Source organism: Paralichthys olivaceus, chromosome 24, assembly GCF_024713975.1.
Source record: "Paralichthys olivaceus isolate ysfri-2021 chromosome 24, ASM2471397v2, whole genome shotgun sequence".
Taxonomy (NCBI): domain Eukaryota; kingdom Metazoa; phylum Chordata; class Actinopteri; order Pleuronectiformes; family Paralichthyidae; genus Paralichthys; species Paralichthys olivaceus.
In genome coordinates, this window is record NC_091116.1 from 12,922,134 (window position 1) to 12,943,273 (window position 21,140).

Consider the following 21,140-nt stretch of genomic DNA (forward strand, 5'->3'; position numbering starts at 1 on the left):
ATTTTTTATGTGTGGCGGTCTGTGTCTGTGTGTGTGTGTGTGTGTGTGTGTGTGCGTCTCAAGTTCGCCTCCGCCCGGAGGTGGGGTGCCTCGTCCTTTCTGACACCGCATACATGCTGGCCTGATGTCAATCAACTTGTGCCCCGCCTCTTTTCTCTTGCAGAGTACGGCAGTGCAGGTGAGAGGTCCAGGAGGGCGAAAAAAAGAAACATCGGTAGATACACATGATCAATAATCAATAACAGTCAATACCATTAGCTGTAAGATTAATATACTCGCCTAATCAGACCCTCCCCTAGACACCACTTCCTTTGCTGCACCCCTCACTCTGTCCGAAAGTGACAAAACTCGCCTGCAAACTCCAAAAATGGACACTTTTAAATTAAATCTGGTTTTTACAGAGTTTATATTTTCTCCATCGACACCAAGTTTGATCTAACTGGACCAAAACAATAAGCCCCCCACTGTATTTTGTTACCGCAGGCCTTAGTCACTTGCATGTATTCCTTACCCAGAAACCTTTTCAGTTTGCTTTTCCCCCATATGCTTTACAAACCCTTTTCCTTTGCCCCACCTGCCCCACCCCCCTCCCTCCCTGTTGTACGGGCTCAGTGTTTTATACTCAAGCTGGTCAGCTGTCAATAGTGTTCTCTCCCCCCCTGACTAAACCACCCCCTGTGTGATCCGTGGTCTCCTCCCGCCTCCCTGTTGCTTTCAGACAAGGCAGGCTTCCGCAACAACTTCACCACGGGGGACAACAAGTCCGTGGCCCAGAATATGGAGGCTGTGGTGGTGGGCTGCATGTTCAAGTCCCTCATCACCCGCTGCGCCTCGACCACACACGAGCTGCACAGCCCAGAGAACCTGGTAAGTGTGTGAAATCATCTCTCCGACTGCGACTTTTAGATCCATATTTCTTTTTGTCGGAGTTGAATTATTAATGCTTCATCTTGTGCGGAATCTAAAAAAGAACAATCACTTGTACCACATTAGTTAATGCTTCCTAGTTCATGATAAATCAGACGTGAGGTGTGTTTAATCACCTTCTATTAATTAAGACTTTAAGCCATTATTTCCTATTTGTTGTAAATGAATTGGAAGTGTCATCACTCATACTACATAATATAATATTGACGGTTAAAAAAGGTTTTAATCTAAAAATAAAAACTTTTAAAAGGTAATGCAGCTACTGCAAAAATCCCTAATTCATAGATGAAACAGTTAATTCAGCATTTTCATCATCTCTAATTCTAAATAAGCAGCTGCTGTTGTATTATTTTTGAATGTAACTCAAATAGTTTTATGCAGATCCCTCCTGCAGGAGCAGAGAGGGACTGCGGTCGCTCTGTGGTGCCCAGAAAGCCTGAAGAAACACTGGCATGACTTGTGTACGTTGGGGGAGGATGACACACTTCTGAGGGCAGCCTTTATTATGGCACAAAATCAGAGGCCACCCACTCACAAGCTGGAGCCAGTGCCTTGCTCCTGCACACCACACACTTATGCATATATGTATGTGCGGAGACCCACACACCGTGTGAGGCTGACTGCAAAGTCCCAACTTTGTCTTCTTCTCACACACTTTGTCGTGCGTGTGACTCACACGTCCCCCACTCTGTCTTTCCAGGGTCTGTACTGCGACATCCGCCAGCTGGTGCAGTTCATCAAGGAGGCCCACGGAAACGTGTTCCGCCGGGTGGCGCTGAGCGCGCTACTGGACAGCGCGGAGAAGGTCACCACCACCAAGAAACCCGACGAGAAGGAAGAAGGAAAACAACCTGGACCCAGGAGGTACCGACCAATTAGTGGTCAGAAAATGGTCTCAGTGACATCATGCTTCTGTCCAATCATGAACGAGTAAACATGACCTGTTTTCATTCCAGCCCCTCCCCCTTATATGAGGTCACAAAATATTTCTCATCCAATCAATTATGTGATGTGCGTCAACATTTCTCTTTGTGTGACCAATCAGAGCTACGCTTCTCATCACCGCTTGCCTTTAGTGTTGGTTTATTTCCTTTCTGTTGGTTTCTGTCCCGTCTGCATCTGTTTCTCCTGCTCGAGTGACTGACTGGATGTTAGAAAAATAATGTGGCTTTGGCAAAGTGGGCACTTCCTCTGTTTCACCAGAGAGAATAAACTTCCTCTGACTGCATGTTATTCGTTAGTTGGACTATATTGAAACGGCCATCGGACCCTGAGTCTGTGACACTAGAGGAACCAATAACGCACCTTCCTCTGACGACCAAATAGTTGAGGTGGAAACAAATGTGACACGTTTAGAGCATCTCTGATTTTCACTCCAAAATAAATGCATGGTGAGTGTTTTTATACCTAATATTAAAAATACAATTGCAGATATAAAGGTGACTGAATTAAATTATAATAATAATAATAATAATAATCCATGGTGTTAAAGATAAAAATTCCTCAAATTTGAAATAGATTGTTCAGATATGGGTTTAATAATCAAATGAATAACGATATGTAATTAATAACAGATTAAATGACTTATATGATTTGTGGAATTTTAAATTTATGAGAAATTGTTTTATTGATCACATGATGTGATCAATTAATCATTTAGATTTTTTTCTCTCTTTTGTTTTACTGCATCAAATGATCAATTAGAACTTTATTTAAAATATGTAAATATATAAAATAATCAATGCAGTTATCGATTTTCACCAGCATGGAAGAATAAAGTAAAACAAATGCAAATATCCGACTGGGAATTAGGAATATTTCCATCAATAGATCAAAATAGAAAAGACAGTAATCATATTTAAAAACATCTCAAAGACGCTTGTCGAGTGAAATCGTTGGGAAGATGCTGACTAAACAAACCCCGCAGGCCGTGACGGGGTCGTCACATGGGTGGGCGGGCTTGACTGCATCAGCAGAGCTCAGCTGGTTTGTCTGTCTGTCGGGGTGTGTGTGTGCGCAGGTCAGAGGCGGGTGTGTCCGGGGAGAAGGGTCAGGTGTCCAGTGCTGCAGATGAGTGTCGCAGCTACATCTCCAGTAGACCCCCCCAGACACCCGAACAGTGAGTGTCCACCTCACAGCATCTGCATATAGCACCATCTATGTCGAGTGCAGCAGTCTCTGCTCAAAACAGGGAAAACTGTCGCTTCCTGTCCCGCTACGATGAAGATCACGTCACTGTGTTTAACATTGATTTATACAAAGAGATACAAGCTTCAGCTGAATTTAATCCCGTGTCCTCGTGCAAATGTTCAAATCTGACCTTTCTTTGTTTTCTCCGTCTCTTGTGCCTCCAGCGAGGAACAGATCCCGGGTGCTCTGCTGGGCCGGAAGGATTTCTGGAGGAAGATGTTCAAGTCGCAGAGCGCCGCCAGTGACACGAGCAGCCAGTCGGAGCAGGACACGTCAGAGTGCACCACTGCCCACTCCGGCACCACCACCGACCGGCGCTCTCGATCCAGATCCCGTCGCATTTCACTGCGCAAGAAGCTGAAGCTGCCCATAGGTGAGGTGGCTTATTACACGACGAGTCAACCCCCAAGTGTCCTGAAAATGATTCACCTTTAATTGTCCTTTTTTTAGAATCAGACCTGAAGTAGCCAACAGGTCATTTTGGATTAAAGTGGTGAAAAAGCCTTGACGGAGGACGTAGATAACGTTTTGAGGACTGATGTTCTTTTTAATGCACAAAGCCTGGTATTTTAAAGTCGTCTGAATTTTCTTACTTGTGCGTGAGCTGTGTTCTAATTCATGTGCCGTATCCTTCGGAGGACTCATCCTCGGCTTTGTGACACGGCCGCTCTTCAAATGCATCCTCTGAAGTCTGCAGGTCCTGAATTGGGACACAGCTGTCGTTTGTCCTTGTTTCTTAATTAACGAAGCTTCTACATCGTTTTCCTTTTCGTGTCGGATCTGTTAACAGTGTGTATTTCCATGAACATACCTCATTACAGAGGCTTTCCTGACTGTCGCCTTGAAATGTATTCAAACAATGCTGTGTTTTTGTTTGTCTGACATTGGAAAGACTTCCTGCCACGGGGCCGAGTTCTCTTCATCTCATTGGTCTGTTGTGTGTTCCTCTCTGTGCCTCAGCATGCCGTCGGACTGCTCGCCTTCCACTCACTCTCTCTGTCTTACGTATGTGGATGTGGAACCATCTTCATACAGTATTTATGTCGTGTCTGTTTGTGTCGGTCACCTCTCCAGTGTGCACGGTGTTCCCCGCCCGGGTTAAGTTGTGTTTTCACATCACAGACTTCTCTCCATCAATCTGTCAGCCACCTCCATGAACATCATTTCAAACACCATTCCACCAGGGTCTTTAAGATTTATCAAGATAAAAAAATTCAAAAGCTTTGTTCCTCAGTGTAACTTCCCTGAATGTGTGTCCCCTGTTTGCCCTTTTATCCGTCTACAACCCTTTGTGTGTGTGTGTGTGTGTGTGTGCACGTATTTCCTTCATAACCAAGTGTGCACCTTTCTTCCTTTCATTTCTTTTTAATTCACGTGTCTCCAGGTAACTGGCTCAAGCGCTCGTCTCTCTCTGGACTGACTGACGGTGTCGAGGACCTGCTGGACATCAGCTCAGTCGACCGACTCTCCTTCATACGACAGAGTTCAAAGGTCAGAGAGGCTAACACTGCGTGCACATTTTGATTATGTCTCGACGTACGCTGGCGTGTTGGCTCGTGCTTGTTTGTCTTCACCGCGGGTATTTTCTGTGCGTGTCGTGTTTACTTTGTCTCAGGTGAAGTTTACGAGTGCAGTAAAGCTGTCAGAAGGGGGCGCTGTGGGGCCAGAGTACGGCAGGGACGAGGAGGAGAATTTCTTCAAGCGGCTCGGTAAATGGAGGTCTGGCAGGAGGAATCCATCCAAGCTTCACCACACAGAAGAGAAAGATGGTAGACCTCCCCCACCCCAGGGTGCCCCTCGCCCACGCCCCATCGCCCTTTGTCTCTATCTCTCTTTCTGTCCCAGTGTCTGTCTGTCCGTGTGGTGTCTTCTCTCGCCTCGCCAGTCGTTCCTCCGTACGCCATTCTCCATCACCGGACACCTGCCTGCTACACCCTGTTAGCTTGTGTTTTCTTCTCAAACGTCAGTTTTTCCTCCATTTCGGCCGCTACTTCATCGAGTTTTAAACCTTTCTTCATCGTAAACAACTCCAAATACTTTTTAAAACTATAATCATGTACTTTTCACATCAAATATCATGATGTTTTCCAAATTCTCCTGCAAAATACAGGAAATATTCGTTGACTTATGTTGCAAAAAATGCACTGAATGTTCCTGACATGAACTGAAAATAGCTTTTAACATTATAATGAATATTTATATCACTCTAATTTCGTTTGTGTTGTCGTACCAACTCTACACCCCCTCCTTTCCAACTTTGCACGTCCTCGTCTCCTCAACAGCGAACCCCTTCCTCCCTTGTTTCATTAAATGGTGGAAAGGGAGTGAAGGAGGTGTCGGGGGAATAACTCACATCTACGAAAACCATCTTTCTGCTGTGAAGCATATTTCTGTGCTATGTCAAGCATGACGCTCTCTCGTCTCTTCTGTGGTGACGTCTGGTGGTATTTTCCATGAGTGATTAGAACAGAATTGTCCACATGCAGCTTCTGTGCGGCTGCGGTTACACTCGTCATGTTATGATGATGAATATATTGTCTGAAGTAAACTTCATAATTCACTCAACGTGACATTTTTTTTGTAGAATTGAAAATCTGAGTGTAACCTCTGCCTGTGGCTGTGTGTCCATCACGCCGCTTTATGCGTCAGGGCTTTTTGTTACATGTCCTGGATCGTGATGTTGCCTCAAGCAATATTTTAATGGAATCTTCAATGCTGCTGTCGACAGGGAATTGTGTAAAGACTTACCCTCTATATGTGCTCGTTAAAAAATGAAATTCCCTTCCTCTGTTCTGCTGTGCCCTCCTCTCTTCTCTCCATCCTCTCCTCCAGGTCCTCATGGTTTTCAGGAGCGCCTCGCAGCCAGTCAGGAGGCCATGAAGAACAAGAATGTGGTGAATTTGGGCGCCATACGACAGGGTATGAAACGCTTCCAGTTTCTCTTGAACTGCTGTGAGCCGGGAACCATCCCCGACGCCTCCATCCTCGCTGCCGCTCTGGACCTGGTATGTTTCATCTCGTCGTGACCGTCGGCTGTTGCGTGTTTACACAAAATCCACGGCTCCAAATCATCTGCTTCTTCCAGGAAGCTCCGGTTGTGGCTCGGGCCTCCCTCTTCCTCGAATGCGCCAGATTCGTCCAGCGCTGTAACCGCGGCAACTGGCCAGAGTGGATGAAAGGCCACCATGTTAACATCACCAAGAGAGGCCTGTCGAGGGGACGGTCGCCGATTGTGGGCAACAAAAGAAACCAGAAACTGCAGTGGAACGCTGCCAAACATTTCTGCCAGTGGGGAGACGTGAGTTAAAGATTTCACACATTAGTTCATGTGACACAATAATGATGATCGTAAGAAAGCACATCTTTATATGTTTTAATCTGCTCAGGCGATCGGAACGAGGCTCAGCGAACTCTGTCACTCTGACAGTGAGAGCCCCTCCAACATCCTGGGTTACATCTATGATGAAGAGACCAAACGGAGGATGAGGAAAGAAGACGAGGAAGAGGATTATTTAGATGACAGTGAGTCAGAGAAGGGTTTAACTTTATCTAAAACTATAAACCACATCACACCACATATATATAAAACATAGATGATCATTTTGCAGGTAATACAATGTCCCGTGTTTATATGTTTTAAACAGTTTTGTTTTGTATGTATATATTTCTACCTTAAAGACACAGTCAATCCTACAAAGTGCGGCTGCCCCTTCGCTCTGAAGATGGCCGCCTGCCAGCTCCTGTTGGAAATCACCACCTTCCTGCGGGAGACTTTTCCCTGCTTGCCACGCCCACGCACCGAGCCACTTGTGGTCAGTAGTGTGATATAAATATGGATGGTTTCAGTGTGTGTATGTTCTCTCTCCGCTGTCAAGTAGCGTTTGTTAGAAACACCAAGAAAGGTCTCGTGAAAAAGAGATGAAAGTCACATAAGTAAAAAAAAAAAATACGACCAGAATGTGTCACACTGCTGCGGTCACATCTTTGCTGCAGGACCTCGACAGCTGCCGCTTGCGTTTAGACCCCGAGCTTGGCCGCCACCGCTACGAGAGGAAGATCAGCTTCGCGGGTATCCTCGACGATGAGGACGGACACGATTCGCTCAACAGCAGCAGCCACACGCTAAAGTCTGACACCACCTGCGACGACAAGAAGCCGCAGGAAACTCAGGGTGAGGCCTGACGTCACCCTTTTTTTTTTTTATTACGGCCCTTCTACTATCTCATTACTCACTGATGATTGTACATCATCTCTCTCCTCCTCCGTGCTCTCCAGCACCCGTCCGGAAGATTCGTATCGGAGGATCTCGGCTGCTCCAGATTAAAGGCGCCCGCAGCTTCCGTGTGAAGAAAGGGGGCTCCCTGTCGTCCATACGTCGAGCAGGGAGCCTGAAGAGCACCAAGCTGTCCCGGCAGGACTCCGAGTCGGAGAACGAAGAGGGTTTGTTGTCACAGACGCACAGCAGGGACACGGTTACCGACATTGGTAAGTCACGATTTGTCCAATTTGTTTGGAGCATTTTACAAAAACGCGAATGGCCGTGGATTCAACGCTCTCCGGTTAAAATGGTTCTTGTTTGTTGTTGTTGTTGTTGCAGGGAGTCCCTTCAGCACCAGTGAGCCCAGCATAGAGCCAGAGGGTCAGAGCTCAGGAGGAGCCGAGGACAATTATCACCGCAACATGTCCTGGCTCCATGTATGTGCTGTATACGTGTGTGTGTGTGTGTGTGTGTGTGTGTCCCTTCATACTGACTTCCTCCTCTCCTCTCTCTCGGCTCAGATCATGATCCTGCTGTGCAACCAGCAGAGTTTCATCTGTACCCACATTGACTTCTGCCACCCACACTGCTACCAGCACCACAGCCGCTCCTGCGCCCGTCTGGTCCGCGCCATCAAGCTCGTGTACGGCGAGACGGTGGACAGCCTGCGAGAAGACAGCGCCTCCTCTGGCAACATCGGGGCACGTGCCAAGAAAACAAAAGAGGTGGGACTCACAAGTCTTATCTGTCCTGTTTTTAAAACTCGATGAGATGAATAAATCAATAAAAACATGGGCTACTTTATCGCCCGTGGTTCATAAAAGCCTCTGTGCCTTCAGTGTTCGGACAAGTCGTGTCTGAGGACGCCGTCCATGAAGAGGAGACCCAACGACTCTAACACGGAAGGGAAGAAGGACACAGGCATGCTCAAGTACATCCGCAACCAGGTGAACTGATTTTTAAACAAAGAAGGGAAAGAAGAAGGATCTCCTGACGCACATATTCCGACTCTTTATATCTTATCCAGTGGTTTTCTTGGTTTTGCAGGATGATGCATAATGTCTGTTTCTGTTTCAGGTGATGAGCTTGTCCCCGGCGCCGCTCTCGCTGCTGATCAAAGCAGCTCCCATCTTGACGGACGACATGTACGGGGACATCCAGCCCGCCGCCTGGGAGCTGTTACTCAGTGTGGACGAACATATGGCTGCCGCTGCCGGTGAGTCGGCCATCAGGCTGTGCATCAGTGATGCGTGGGTTGTCTCTGTAGGTCGCTGTGACTGTCGGAGTTTATTAACGCTCGGATTATCGAGGGATAGTTCACGTGTCATGCCTTGACTGTTTTATATTCTAATGTATTCTTCCTTCCCTGTTTCTTTTTGCCCTCTCTATTTTTTTTTACATCCACTCTTCTCTCCTTCCCTGTGTTTTGCCCTCAACCATACTTCACCTTTTCCCCCCTCTTCCTCTGCCCGCCTCCGAATCCCCTCCAGCGGCTATGTTCCTTCTGTGCGCCGTAAAGGTCCCCGACACAGTGACCGAAATGATGATGGCGGAGTTCCAGCACCAGGAGGCCTGCCAGCGCATCAACTCCATCCTGAAGTTTTACACACTGTGGCGTTTCCGCTACCAGGTGTGGCCTCGCATGGAGGAAGGAGCTCAGCAGATCTTTAAGGTATGACGATGACGATGTCCCCTCAACAATGATCTAGTTCTGCTAAATATTTAATGTAGAACATATCGTCTCACACAGGTCGGTGACTTCATGCGTCTTTGTTTCAGATTCCTCCTCCCAGCATCAACTTCACTCTGCCCTCTCCTATTCTGGGCATGCCCTGCGTCCCCATATTTGACCCCCCCTGGGTTCCTCAGAACACTGGCAGCGTCCAGGACCCGATCAATGAAGACCAGTCTGTAAGTCTGAGCCCTGTTTACATTGGTTGCCTAGTTATGCATACAGTACATTTACTAATTACAAACTTACTAATAGAAAATATTCATGTTTTCATACTGAGTGCATCTAAAATAACCTCATTATTATTATTACTGTTACTCTTGATCTGAAGATTTAGTTAATTTTCATATTGTGACTCATACTGACAATTTAAATTTAACTACTTGACCTGAGTCGTCAGGTTCCTTCAGATTTAGAAGAAATTTAATGCAGTGACCTGCAAAAATTAAAGGGATTGTTCACCCACAAAAACATTTCATATGATGGTTTTTGAATTTGTCCAGGTTTTTATCCAGATCATTGAGACTCATTTTATCACCAAATTAAGTGAAACAGTGTGGTAGTTGATCAGAGCCTTGAATCCTCTGTCTGTATTCAGAAAGACAAAAGTTCTTTACACAAGCTGCTTTCCGACATGCACTGAACTCCACAGATCCTCCGGACAGGTACCAGGTTTCAGTAGAAACCACGAGGCCTTCTTCTCCGACTCTTCTCCTTCTGCTTCTTCTTCTTTTTCTTAGTTTCCTTGTTTGAGTGGTTACTGTCCTCTGTCGCCTTCTCCACTTTTACATTTTTTGTCTTTTCCACCTCTCGGCTGCTCTCTTCCTCGTCCTGAAGCAGCTCTTCATCACTGCTGCTCTCTTCTGTGGTCAGAGGCAGCTCGCTGGTTCGAGTCTCCTTGTCCATGGAGTCTTTCTTTTGGCTGTGAGCTTGCCTTTCCTCCATGTCTGTCAGCACAAGCTCAACCCTGCTGAAATCCCTTTTCCTTTTTATAGCCAGTTCAGCCAGGACGCCAATGTGGGCTTTAGAGCGAGCTGTCATTTTCTCCTTCTACCTCATCAGAAGCTCATCCTTCTGTTTGAGCTCCTCTTCCAGAGCCTCAGTCTCAGACTGCATTGCTCCACAAGCCTGAAAAATAGAAACATGGAATTCCTTTTTTAAAAGTCCACTCAACACAACCTGAACATACATTTCTAAAAAAGAGAGTTCAGAGAGCAGCGTCTTCTTGATGATTTCTTACTGAACAAATCAGTTGTTGTCTCCGTAGTCAAGGATCGTTGTCTTCCTAGAAATCTGAGATAAATGTGGACAAATTAAATCAAAACTTGATCGTTTGATAAAACGTCATATACAGGGGTTAAATTGGGTGAACCAACCCTTTAAATCCAGCTGAGTCACAGCTCTACCTTTCACTATAGCAGAAGAAATACATACAAAACACTTTAACCTGCTTTTTAAGTACATTTGCTCCTGCTATGCAAAGTGTAATGTGAACAACTGCACCAAGAAATCTGCTAATTTAAGAAAAACACATGAAATTAACTTCTCAGGTGATTTTAAAGTAGTGGAACAGATTTCTTGGTGTTTCCTTTTACTTTCTTCTTTTTGGTTTAAAAAGCATGATTATCAAAATATGTTTTTTTGATGACAACCTGCGAGCACATGTTCTATAATTTACCTATCGACTGTCTTTGTTTTTAGTACTCCACATTAATTCAGTCAGTCCATACCATAGTAAGTTGGTATTTCTGTCCGGATGTTTGTGCTGATGCATCTTGTTACGTCAGATCATTAACGACAGGAGGGGAAAGAGTTTGTTTAGCCCATTGGGAGGCGCTGTAGGTCTGAAACTGGGGCAGGTTCATGGGTCATCTCAGATAGTTGCATCTTGATCAGTGACTCACACCAAACTCAAAAAGGTACAGACAAAACAATAACAGCATGCATCGGACATTCAGACATTTTGTGCGTGTTGTGCTGTTGATGCATGGTCATTGGATGAGAATGACTTTGCTGTGTATGTTCTTCATATCATGCGTTCAGCCTTTTTGGAAATGTATGTGTATGAGCACTCGTGGGAATGCTGTGAGGCATTTACTGTACACAACGATACAGTAAATTCTCCAAAGTCCAGTCTGAACACATTTACTCGTCTCACAATTAGTCATGATTGAAATCTTTCCTATTCAACAGTGTCTCTTCATGATGCTTGGGATGGAATTAGAGCATGAGATCAATGTGCTGGAGGAGAGTTACTGTATTAACGTGTTGTCCGGTCATTCAACATTACAAAATGCTCCTCGGATGTAAGCGTAGAATAGCTGTGCACACACTTTCCTGAAAGTTTAAAACTTTGGTTTTAATTCGTGCATTCCCTCATCCTCAATCTTCTGTATGTCTGCACCCACTGTGCTGCTTGATCCGACGTCCTTCCCTTTCAGAAATCCTTCTCAGCACGGGCGGTGTCGCGCTCCCACCAGCGAGCTGAGCACATCCTGAAGAACCTGCAGCAAGAGGAGGAGAAGCGGCGACTGGGCCGCGAGGCCAGCATCATCACAGCCATCCCTGTGGCTCAGGAGGCGTGCTACGAGCCCACGTGCAGCCCGCCACCAGAGCAGGAGGAAGAAGGTGGAGCTACCAGACTCACAAGCTCACATCGTACAGAAATACACAATACAAGCACCGGAAGCTCTGTACCCTGACTGTATGTGGTTTTCCCTGTTTATGTGCTGGTCGTGTTGGATGTTGATCCCGCCAGCAGAAGAAGTGGTGAACCTGGCATCACGCCGTCTGTCCGTCAGCCCATCCTGCGCCTCCAGTAACTCCCACAGGAACTACTCTTTCCGTCGGGGCTCCGTGTGGTCCGTCCGCTCACTGGCGAGTGCTGAAGGTACGAAAACCCAGAATCACTGATGATGAGTTTTCATAAAGCCGCTTTGTTTCCTCGTTTTTTTTTTTCTTTAATTTCCACTGATTTGTTTTTGCCAGATGAAGAAAACACAGCAGAACACACTCCTACCCACCACATGCTGCAGCCACCTCAGGCTGTCTTCCCAGCATGCATCTGTGCTGCCGTTCTCCCAATAGTCCACCTCATGGAGGACGGGGAGGTTCGAGAGGACGGAGTGGCCGGTGGGCGTCATTTTCTCGCCACATATGAGACCTGTTCGTTGTATTTTGTCACACGCTTTGGTTACAAGTGATTATGTTTCATGTTTCTGCAGTGAGCGCTGTGGCTCAGCAAATCCTCTGGAACTGTCTGATCGAGGATCCGGCCCTGGTTCTCCGCCACTTCCTGGAAAAACTAACAGTGAGCAACAGACAGGTGAGAAAACCTCGGGTGAGAAAGTCCAGTCCGGCTCGATGGGGGATCATGGGATTAAAGCGAGCATCACTTTGTGTCTCTTGTGTTTTCAGGACGAGCTGATGTACATGCTGAGGAAGCTCCTGCTCAACATCGGAGATCTGCCGGCTCAGACGTCTCACATCCTCTTCAACTACCTGGTAAATCAACAAAAACAACTTCAGGATCATTTAAAGTCATGATCACTTATTTCACGTGAATCTCCTCCTCCTCCTCCTCCTCCTCCTTGTAGGTGGGACTCATCATGTACTTTGTGCGGACTCCCTGCGAGTGGGGTATGGACGCAATCTCTGCCACGCTGACCTTCCTGTGGGAGGTGGTCGGCTACGTGGAGGGGCTCTTCTTCAAGGACCTGAAGCAGACCATGAAGAAGGAGCAGTGTGAGGTCAAACTGTTGGTCACTGCTTCCATGCCAGGTGAACGATACCTAAAACTGAACATCATGATACCACATCAACCACACAGAGGCCTTTTTAAAACATTACATCGGATATTTAAGGTGTTAAAATAAATACAATCCCCTCAGATGTCAATGTTCCTGAAACCTTTTCTTGTGTTTGTCAACACAGGAACCAAAACCCTGGTGGTGCACGGTCAGAACGAGTGTGACATCCCAACACAGCTCCCAGTGCACGAGGACACTCAGTTCGAAGCTCTGCTGAAGGTAAAAGCTTGTTTTTACATATTTGAAATACTAATGCCGGTGCACTTCAGTGAAATACTGAAGTTTGTGGCTTGTCCTCTTTCTCCAAACAGGAGTGTCTTGAATTTTTCAACATTCCCGAGGCCAGATCAGCGCATTACTTCCTCATGGACAAACGATGGAACCTCATTCATTACTCCAAGGTGACAAACACTTTCATTGAAGCTGCTGGTTCGAAGGATTTTATTTATTATTAGCTGAGAAACAGGCTGGTTTTGCTATTTCATGACAAGTTGACATTTTGGAGATGAATATGTGTTTCATGGCAGAGCCGTGGAGACTGACTTTAATTTAGGACTTAATTGTAAATGAGCCATTAATTAACCTGGTACAGTTTTAGTGAGATAAAGTAAAGTCACAACTATCTTGATGTAAGTCTTTGTTTTGAGGTTGTCTTTAAAGCCAGTGGCCGCAGGGTTTATGTTTTCAGGTTCTCCGTCCATCAGTTTCATTCTTGTGAACCCAATATCTGAAGAACGCCTTGAGGAAAAATTCACACTGCATGGCTGTGGATTACAACGGCAGAGCTTTAATTTATTATTTTTTTACTTCTTCATTTATATGTGATGTTTTTATCCCCGTCCTGTAGACATATGTCAGGGACATCTACCCGTTCCGGAGGTCAGTCTCTCCACAGCTCAACCTGGTCCACATGCTGCCTGAGAAAGGACAAGAGCTCATCCAGAAACAGGTATGGACGATTCAAACTTTATTTCTAACACTTTGTGAAAGTGAAGTTAAACAGAACTTTATTTCTCATCTTGTTCAGGTGTTTTCCCGTAAACTGGAGGAGGTTGGCCGGGTCCTCTTCCTAATCTCCCTCACTCAACACATGCCGGCCGTGCACAAACAATCCCACGTCTCCCTGCTGCAGGAAGACCTCCTCCGTCTGCCCTCCTTCCCACGAACGGCCATCGACGCAGAGTTCTCATTGTTCAACGAGCAACAAGGTGAGACGGACTCCGACCAACACTGAAATAAAAGCGTTACATTTATAAGTGTTATATTTTGATCCCCTGTCGTCTCCTCCTCTCTCAGGTAAGGAGCTGTTTGGTTTGGACACCCTCCACAAGGTGCTGTGGATCAAGCTGCTGGAGGAAATGTTTCTGGGGATGCCCAGCGAGTACCCGTGGGGGGACGAGATGATGCTGTTCCTCAACGTCTTCAACGGGGCTCTGCTGCTGCACCCGGAGGACAGCTCCCTCCTCAGGCAGTACACAGCTACTGCCATCAACACCGCTGTGCACTTCAACCATCTCTTCTCTCTGAGCGGTTACCAGTGGATCCTGCCGACCATGCTGCAGGTACAGAAACATGGATCCTGTAGATATCGTGGTGGTTCTGTCTCATTAAACTGCCTCTGAACACATTTAACTCAGATAACACACTGATGGACATCCCCTAAACGTCGTTTTTCCAGGTCTATGCTGACTATGAGAGCGACCCTTTACTGAGGCAGGGCATCGAGTTCTGCTGCCGACAGTTTTACATCCTGCACCGCAAACCCTTCGTCCTGCAGCTGTTTGCAAGCGTCGCTCCGCTGCTGGAATTCACAGTAAGACTGTTGAGTTTGTTGAGGAGGATTCCTGGATGACTCCAAATAGCTTTCAATAAACTTGTCTCCATCCATGTTCCCTCACCTCCAGACCAGCACCAGCACTGGTCTGTCTAAAGGAGTCTCAGCCCAGTGTCTGTTCGACCTGTTGGTGTCTCTGGAGGGTGAGACGCCGGACGCCCTGGACGCTCTGGAGCTGGTGAAGGCAGAGAAACCTCTGCGCTCTCTGGGTAAACTGTCAAACACTCTAATTAAACCATCATCAGGCACGGGATGCTCTAAATATGATCTATTTTTTGGTTTCAGATTTCTGTTATGGTAACGAGGACTTGGCCTTTTCTATCAGCGAGGCCATCAAGCTGTGTGTGACTGTGGTCGCCTACGCCCCTGAATCCTTCCGGAGGTAAGGAGACACACTTCATCTCCATCTTTTCCTCTACTGCACCCACGTCTGTCCCACAACAGTTTATTTGTGTCCAGTCTCCAGATGCTGATGGTGCTGGAGGCCTTGGTTCCCTGTCACCTCCAGAAGCTGAAGAGCAACACCATCACGATGGAATCTGCTTCAGCTGCCAGGGACGAGATTGCCGCCATCGCTGCTCTGGCCACGTCACTGCAGGCCCTCCTCTACAGCTCAGAGGCTCTAACAAGGTCGGACACATCTGAGTTTTTACTCGTTGTAGCTACAGGTGGTTGAGATGCTTATAATTTTATCCACACCTCCTCCACAGGCCCATGACAGCACCACAGCTGTCCCGCTGTGATCAGGGCCATAAAGGAGGCACCACGGCGAACCACGCCATGTCCGGAGGGGTCAACACCAGGGACAACCTCCACCTTCTGGAGGAGGGCCAGGGGATGCCGAGGGAGGAGCTGGATGAGCGAATCGCAAGGGAGGAGTTCCGCCGGCCGCGGGAGTCGCTCTTAAACATCTGCACCGAGTTTTACAAACACTGCGGACCGCGACTCAAGATCCTGCAGAATGTGGCCGGAGAGCCTCGGGTCACGGCCCTGGAGCTGCTTGACATCAAGTCCCACATGAGGTGACGAGATTTAACATGAGTGTCCTCCATCAGCTGATTAAAGTTGTCAGTTTTCTGCGGCAGCACATTTGGCAGAGAGAAAAAGAAAACTGCCTGACACTCTGTCCGTTTCTTTCCCAGGCTGGCAGAGATAGCCCATGCGCTGCTGAAGCTGGCGCCCTACGACACCCTGACCATGGAGAGCCGCGGGCTGCGGCGCTACATCATGGAGATGCTGCCCATCACCGACTGGTCGTCAGAGGCCGTCCGCCCCGCCCTCATCCTCATCCTCAAGAGGCTGGACCGCATGTTCAACAAGATCCACAAGATGCCAACGCTCAGGTGCGCTCGCCCACAGGCATTATGCACCAGGTCTGTTGAATACGATCCCTCTTCTTCTCCGTCTCCCTGTGAGTGTGTCGTGCTGTGCCGGTGCCGTGGTGTGTACAGTAAATAGACAGCTTCTTGGCACTGTCCTCTGTAGTGCTGCCTTCGTGGGTGATGTACCGTAAGTGCTGCTGTAGCGTGTTTCTGTGCGGATTCTTGCGAGTGTGTGTTTCTGCAGTGTGTAGCTGCCTGTGTATGTGAGCTTTCACTATTCACTGTCAGTTCAGCCAAGTGATGATTGTGTCACTTTAAAGATTTTTCCGATTTATTATTGATCCGACGCCACGTCCATGTCAATTGATGAGACTGAACTAAGATGACTGGTGTTTCCATGCCAACATCTTCTTTCCCTTTCATCCCACATGACCTGGATGTGTGTGTGCGTCTCTATTTTTATGACCATGTGTTTTTATTTGGTTGTGTGGTGGTGTTGTGTGGTTGTCTGTTCTCCAGGAGACAGGTGGAGTGGGAGGCGGCCAGCAGCCTGATCGAGGGGATCTGCCTCACGCTGCAGCGACAGCCAATCATCTCTTTTCTCCCGCACCTTCGCTCGCTGATCAACGTCTGTGTAAACCTGGTACGAAGACACACACATTAATCTGCTACGTCTCCTGTTCTGTGTTGTTTTCTTGAAGTATTTCTTTGTGTGTTGTCAGGTGATGGGTGTGGTCGGCCCCTCCAGTGTGGCGGATGGGCTGCCGCTGCTCCACCTCAGCCCCTACCTCTCCCCGCCACTTCCTTTCAGCACGGCGGTCGTCCGGCTGGTTGCCCTGCAGATTCAGGTCGACCTCCTCTTCATCAAGTAAAATCCTCGTTGATATTTCCCCACGGAAAATATTCACTCAGCGTTTGTTTTTCAATCTCAGGCCTTGAAGGACGACTTCCCTCTCAGTCACGTGATCTCACCGTTCACCAATCAGGAGAGGAGGGAGGGGATGCTGCTCAACCTGCTCATTCCCTTTGTGCTGACCGTCGGTTCTGGGAGCAAAGGTAATGACTGACCAGTGGCAGCTGGCCAATAGAGGGCGCCGCCCCACCACTCACCGCATTACAATGAATAAGACATAAAACATTTAAATAAAAATGAAATGATAAAATAAAAATATTTTGAAATATATGTATATATTTTTTTAGATGTGCAAGATAAATATTTTATAGTTAATGATGAGTAAAGTTGTTGCTAGGCTACATGCTACCCACTACTGTTAACCGGCTAGCGCTGCGGTGTTGTTGCTCCGGGATGGTCATATCAAAGAACCGAACAAAGGTAAGTTACCTTGAAACTATACAACAACAACACCTATTGATTTATCTATTATCATAATCGTACAACATATACTTACAAGCCTCAAGTGGTTTTTAATGTTATTGTGGTAATTTACCGTTTATTTAACACGTCTAATGAAGTTTGAAGCAAGTTCACAATCAGAATCAGAAATACTTTATTAATCCCCGTAGGGAAATTCAAACTTTAACTAGCTTTAGTAAAGGGTTGTGTTGTCATTTGATTGTAAACCTTCTTCTCCTTCTCCTGTCACCACAAGCTCAACCCTGCTGAAATCATTGGTTTTCAGCACACAATGATAAATATATACAGTAATGAACAGCTTTAAGCAGCACTCCACTGCGATTTCCATGACTGTGCCCATACGAAGGTCAAACAAAACCTCTTCAAGTTTATGTTTCCTTTAAAAAACACACAAAAACCAGGAAAGTATTTGTAAAAAAAGTGAAAAACATTTATTTTGATCACTTCATAAATCCCTCCATTAACCCTGCCAGTCCTCAAGCAGGTGAAGAAGGTACGGTCAGCTCAGGTGCTGTTAGATGGAGCTGCTGACTTCTTCCAACTCTGTGGTTTTCTCAACCCCAGAGCGTGGCGGAATCTCTTCCAGACTGAAGGCTTCTTTTGTTTCTCAGGGAGAACGCTGGAGAGAGACTTCTCCTCAGTGACGTCCTCCTTACTCTCTCCATTGAGCTGACCACTGGAAACATCAGCTGCATACAGAAGACTGCAGACCTCATGATAAGAAGCTTGGAGCTTCAACAGCTCTTCTTCGAGAAGCTTCTTCTCCTGCTTCTCCACCTGGAGCTCAGTGTTAAACTTCTCCTGGTTGAGAGTCTGATTTTGACAGACCTCATGATGAGAAGCTCTGAGCTTCACCAGCTGTTCTTGGAGAACCTTCTTCTCCTGGAGCTCAGCGTTCCACTTCTCCTCGTTGATAGTCTGATTAAGACAGACCTCACGATAAGAAGCTCTGAGCTTCACCAGCTGTTCTTGGAGAACGTTCTTCTCCTGGAGCTCAGCGTTCCACTTCTCCTCGTTGATAGTCTGATTAAGACAGACCTCACGATAAGAAGCTCTGAGCTTCACCAGCTGTTCTTGGAGAACGTTCTTCTCCTGGAGCTCAGTGTTCCACTTCTCCTCGTTGATAGTCTGATTTTGACAGACCTCACGATAAGAAGCTCTGAGCTTCATCAGCTGTTCTTGGAGAATGTTCTTCTCCTGGAGCTCAGCGTTCCACTTCTCCTCGTTGAGAGTCTGATTTTGACAGACCTCATGATGAGAAGCTCTGAGCTCCATCAGCTGTTCTTGGAGAACATTGTTTTCCTGCTTCTCCTCCTGGAGCTCAGTATTCAACTTCTCCTCGTTGATAGTCTGATTAAGACAGACCTCACGATAAGAAGCTCTGAGCTTCACCAGCTGTTCTTGGAGAATGTTCTTCTCCTGGAGCTCAGCGTTCAACTTCTCCTCGTTGATAGTCTGATTAAGACAGACCTCACGATAAGAAGCTCTGAGCTTCACCAGCTGTTCTTGGAGAACGTTCTTCTCCTGGAGCTCAGTGTTCAACTTCTCCTCGTTGATAGTCTGATTAAGACAGACCTCACGATAAGAAGCTCTGAGCTTCACCAGCTGTTCTTGGAGAACGTTCTTCTCCTGGAGCTCAGTGTTCCACTTCTCCTCGTTGATAGTCTGATTTTGACAGACCTCACGATAAGAAGCTCTGAGCTTCATCAGCTGTTCTTGGAGAACGTTTCTTTCCTGCTTCTCCTCCTGGAGCTCAGCGTTCAACTTCTCCTCGTTGATAGTCTGATTTAGACAGACCTCATTATAAGAAGCTCTGAGCTCCATCAGCTCTTCTTGAAGAGCGTTATTCTCATCGTGAGGCAGCTCGCTGGTTTGAGTCTCCTTGTCCATGGAGTCAATCTTTTGGCTGTGAGCTTGCCTTTCCTCCACCTCTGTCACCACAAGCTCAACCCTGCTGAAATCCCTTTTTAAAGGGGCCACCTTCTCCTCCAGAGCCACAGTGTCCTCTTCCAGAGCCCTCACTTGGTTGCCCTGTGCAGCCAGTTTGATATTGTAGGCTTTGGAGCGAGCTGCCCTTTTCTTCTTCATCCTCATCAGACGCTCATCCCACAGTTTGTGCCTCTTATCCTGAACCTTTATTACAGCCAGTTCACCAGTCATGACTTCAGAGTGAGCTGTCATTTTCCCCTCCAGAGCCACAGTGTCCTCTTCCAGAGCCCTCACTTGGATGCCCTGTGCAGCCAGTTTGCTATTGTTGGCTTTAGAGAGAGCTGCCTCTATCTCCTTCATCCTCATCAGATGCTCATCCCACAGTTTGTACCTCTCACCCTGAACCTTTACTGCAGCCAGTTCGCCAGTCTTGACTTCAGAGGGAACTGTCATTTTCCTCTTCTTCCTCTGAATCTCCTCGTCCTCTCTGAGCGTCTTTCTCTGAGCCTGAATCCTAGTCTTCAATGTTCCACAAGTCTGAAAAACAGAAACATGGAATTCATTATTAAAAGTCCACTCAACACAACCTGAACATACATTTCTAGAGAAAAATGTTTTACCGGAATGTCCATTTTGGTTAAAGGGGATTTGTAGTTAAAAGAGCAGTGTCGTCTTGATGAATTTTTACTGAACAAATCAGTTGTTGTCTCCGTGGTCAGGATTGTTGTCTTCACAAACGAGGACTGTGACTTCTCAGCTGACGGTCTGCTATTTATAAGTTTGGTGGATCAAAGCACCAGAGAAACGTCCTCTACAGTCTATAGAGTTTTTAGTCCTTTGATTGACATCTAAAGATTTGAGGCCAGCAATCCCTTTGATGGTTGCCCCCACCAAAATCATTAAAGGAGGTTTTTAAGCAGCAACAGTTTCCATGGCGATTTTACTACACAACATGGCTGCCCCTGGGATCAGGTTGACTTCTATATGATGCACATCGTTGCAGAGCATACACAAATCTTTAGCTAGGCAGCTTGTTGTGGAGACAGGAAGTTGTTTAACAGGACAAACAGAGCTGAAGGTTTTTGTTTCTCTTCCAGTTTCAGCATGAGACTGTTTGGCAAAGAAAATATGAAATAAAAACGTCAATGGTAAAGGCACGAAAAGAGCTGCTGGTGATGAAACAACTGTTTTTATTTGAGATACAAATTCTTATGCAATAATCTTTATGATTCATTTGATGAATCAGCTTCTCAAATGAGAAATTATATTGTTCTTTGTCCGATTCAATAATAAAATGAACATATTTGGGTTTTAAAGGCCCAGTCAGACAGAAGGAGACACTTGATGATGTCATGATGGAATAATAACCAGCAAATAGACTGCGGTGCAGGATGTGACACACACGGAAACCAGTGTGTGTTTCCTGTCGTCCTTTATTGATGCACATTTACCCACATGTTCAATGCCAGATGTTGATGTCGGACATTATAAGACACCAGCTGGTTCAGCTTCTCTCAGTGTCTCAGGATGAAACCTACAGCTCATTGATTGGTTGTTGTGCCGAGTGTCAGTGAATCTGACGCAGGGACCACGTGGAAATGTTTGTGTCACGTGAGTTTAAGTCACCGATCATATCAGGACGACATCAGGCAGTGGCGGCTGGCCAATAGAGGGCGCTAGTGCTAGGACCTATTGATTTATCTATTATCATAATCATACTACATATACTTACAAGCCTCAAGTGGTTTTTAATGTTATTGTGGT

The 21,140-nt window shown here is 46.5% G+C and overlaps 2 protein-coding genes across 21 annotated transcripts in view; one reads left to right on the forward strand and one right to left on the reverse strand.

The window, feature by feature from the left end:
- LOC109646580 (protein unc-80 homolog) overlaps positions 1-21,140 on the forward strand; it is a 49,182-nt gene that overhangs the window by 10,741 nt on the left and 17,301 nt on the right. For 3 of the 17 annotated variants that reach the window (XM_069520961.1, XM_069520963.1, XM_069520969.1), the window contains exons 16-55: positions 164-214; positions 719-867; positions 1,628-1,791; positions 2,948-3,046; positions 3,282-3,490; positions 4,078-4,122; positions 4,502-4,608; positions 4,733-4,886; positions 5,950-6,122; positions 6,203-6,415; positions 6,504-6,639; positions 6,796-6,929; positions 7,111-7,288; positions 7,393-7,602; positions 7,715-7,812; positions 7,897-8,100; positions 8,215-8,322; positions 8,453-8,591; positions 8,866-9,047; positions 9,155-9,286; positions 11,549-11,735; positions 11,866-11,997; positions 12,096-12,239; positions 12,332-12,432; positions 12,525-12,611; positions 12,704-12,887; positions 13,041-13,135; positions 13,228-13,317; positions 13,764-13,865; positions 13,944-14,124; positions 14,213-14,478; positions 14,595-14,729; positions 14,821-14,959; positions 15,036-15,132; positions 15,210-15,380; positions 15,461-15,772; positions 15,893-16,123; positions 16,592-16,715; positions 16,795-16,920; positions 17,005-17,128. In XM_069520961.1, coding sequence (XP_069377062.1) covers positions 164-214; positions 719-867; positions 1,628-1,791; positions 2,948-3,046; positions 3,282-3,490; positions 4,078-4,122; positions 4,502-4,608; positions 4,733-4,886; positions 5,950-6,122; positions 6,203-6,415; positions 6,504-6,639; positions 6,796-6,929; positions 7,111-7,288; positions 7,393-7,602; positions 7,715-7,812; positions 7,897-8,100; positions 8,215-8,322; positions 8,453-8,591; positions 8,866-9,047; positions 9,155-9,286; positions 11,549-11,735; positions 11,866-11,997; positions 12,096-12,239; positions 12,332-12,432; positions 12,525-12,611; positions 12,704-12,887; positions 13,041-13,135; positions 13,228-13,317; positions 13,764-13,865; positions 13,944-14,124; positions 14,213-14,478; positions 14,595-14,729; positions 14,821-14,959; positions 15,036-15,132; positions 15,210-15,380; positions 15,461-15,772; positions 15,893-16,123; positions 16,592-16,715; positions 16,795-16,920; positions 17,005-17,128 — 5,913 coding nt within the window. The remainder of the gene's footprint in view (positions 1-163; positions 215-718; positions 868-1,627; positions 1,792-2,947; positions 3,047-3,281; positions 3,491-4,077; positions 4,123-4,501; positions 4,609-4,732; positions 4,887-5,949; positions 6,123-6,202; positions 6,416-6,503; positions 6,640-6,795; positions 6,930-7,110; positions 7,289-7,392; positions 7,603-7,714; positions 7,813-7,896; positions 8,101-8,214; positions 8,323-8,452; positions 8,592-8,865; positions 9,048-9,154; positions 9,287-11,548; positions 11,736-11,865; positions 11,998-12,095; positions 12,240-12,331; positions 12,433-12,524; positions 12,612-12,703; positions 12,888-13,040; positions 13,136-13,227; positions 13,318-13,763; positions 13,866-13,943; positions 14,125-14,212; positions 14,479-14,594; positions 14,730-14,820; positions 14,960-15,035; positions 15,133-15,209; positions 15,381-15,460; positions 15,773-15,892; positions 16,124-16,591; positions 16,716-16,794; positions 16,921-17,004; positions 17,129-21,140) is intronic. The other 14 variants (XM_069520964.1, XM_069520968.1, XM_069520972.1 and 11 more) reach the window with 10 other exon arrangements.
- LOC138406969 (golgin subfamily A member 6-like protein 25) lies at positions 17,854-20,130 on the reverse strand. 4 transcript variants are annotated; one of them, XM_069520980.1, is made up of 3 exons: positions 19,997-20,130; positions 19,245-19,913; positions 17,854-19,127 (listed from the first exon to the last, which is right to left on the reverse strand). In XM_069520980.1, the coding sequence occupies exons 1-3, from the start codon at positions 20,006-20,008 to the stop codon at positions 17,952-17,954; spliced, it is 1,857 nt and encodes a 618-aa protein (XP_069377081.1). In that variant the 5' UTR covers positions 20,009-20,130; the 3' UTR covers positions 17,854-17,951. The 4 variants fall into 4 exon arrangements, with proteins under 4 accessions (XP_069377081.1, XP_069377082.1, XP_069377083.1 ...); XM_069520981.1 differs by having other exon boundaries at positions 17,854-18,812; positions 19,128-19,913; XM_069520982.1 differs by having other exon boundaries at positions 17,854-18,275; positions 18,696-19,913.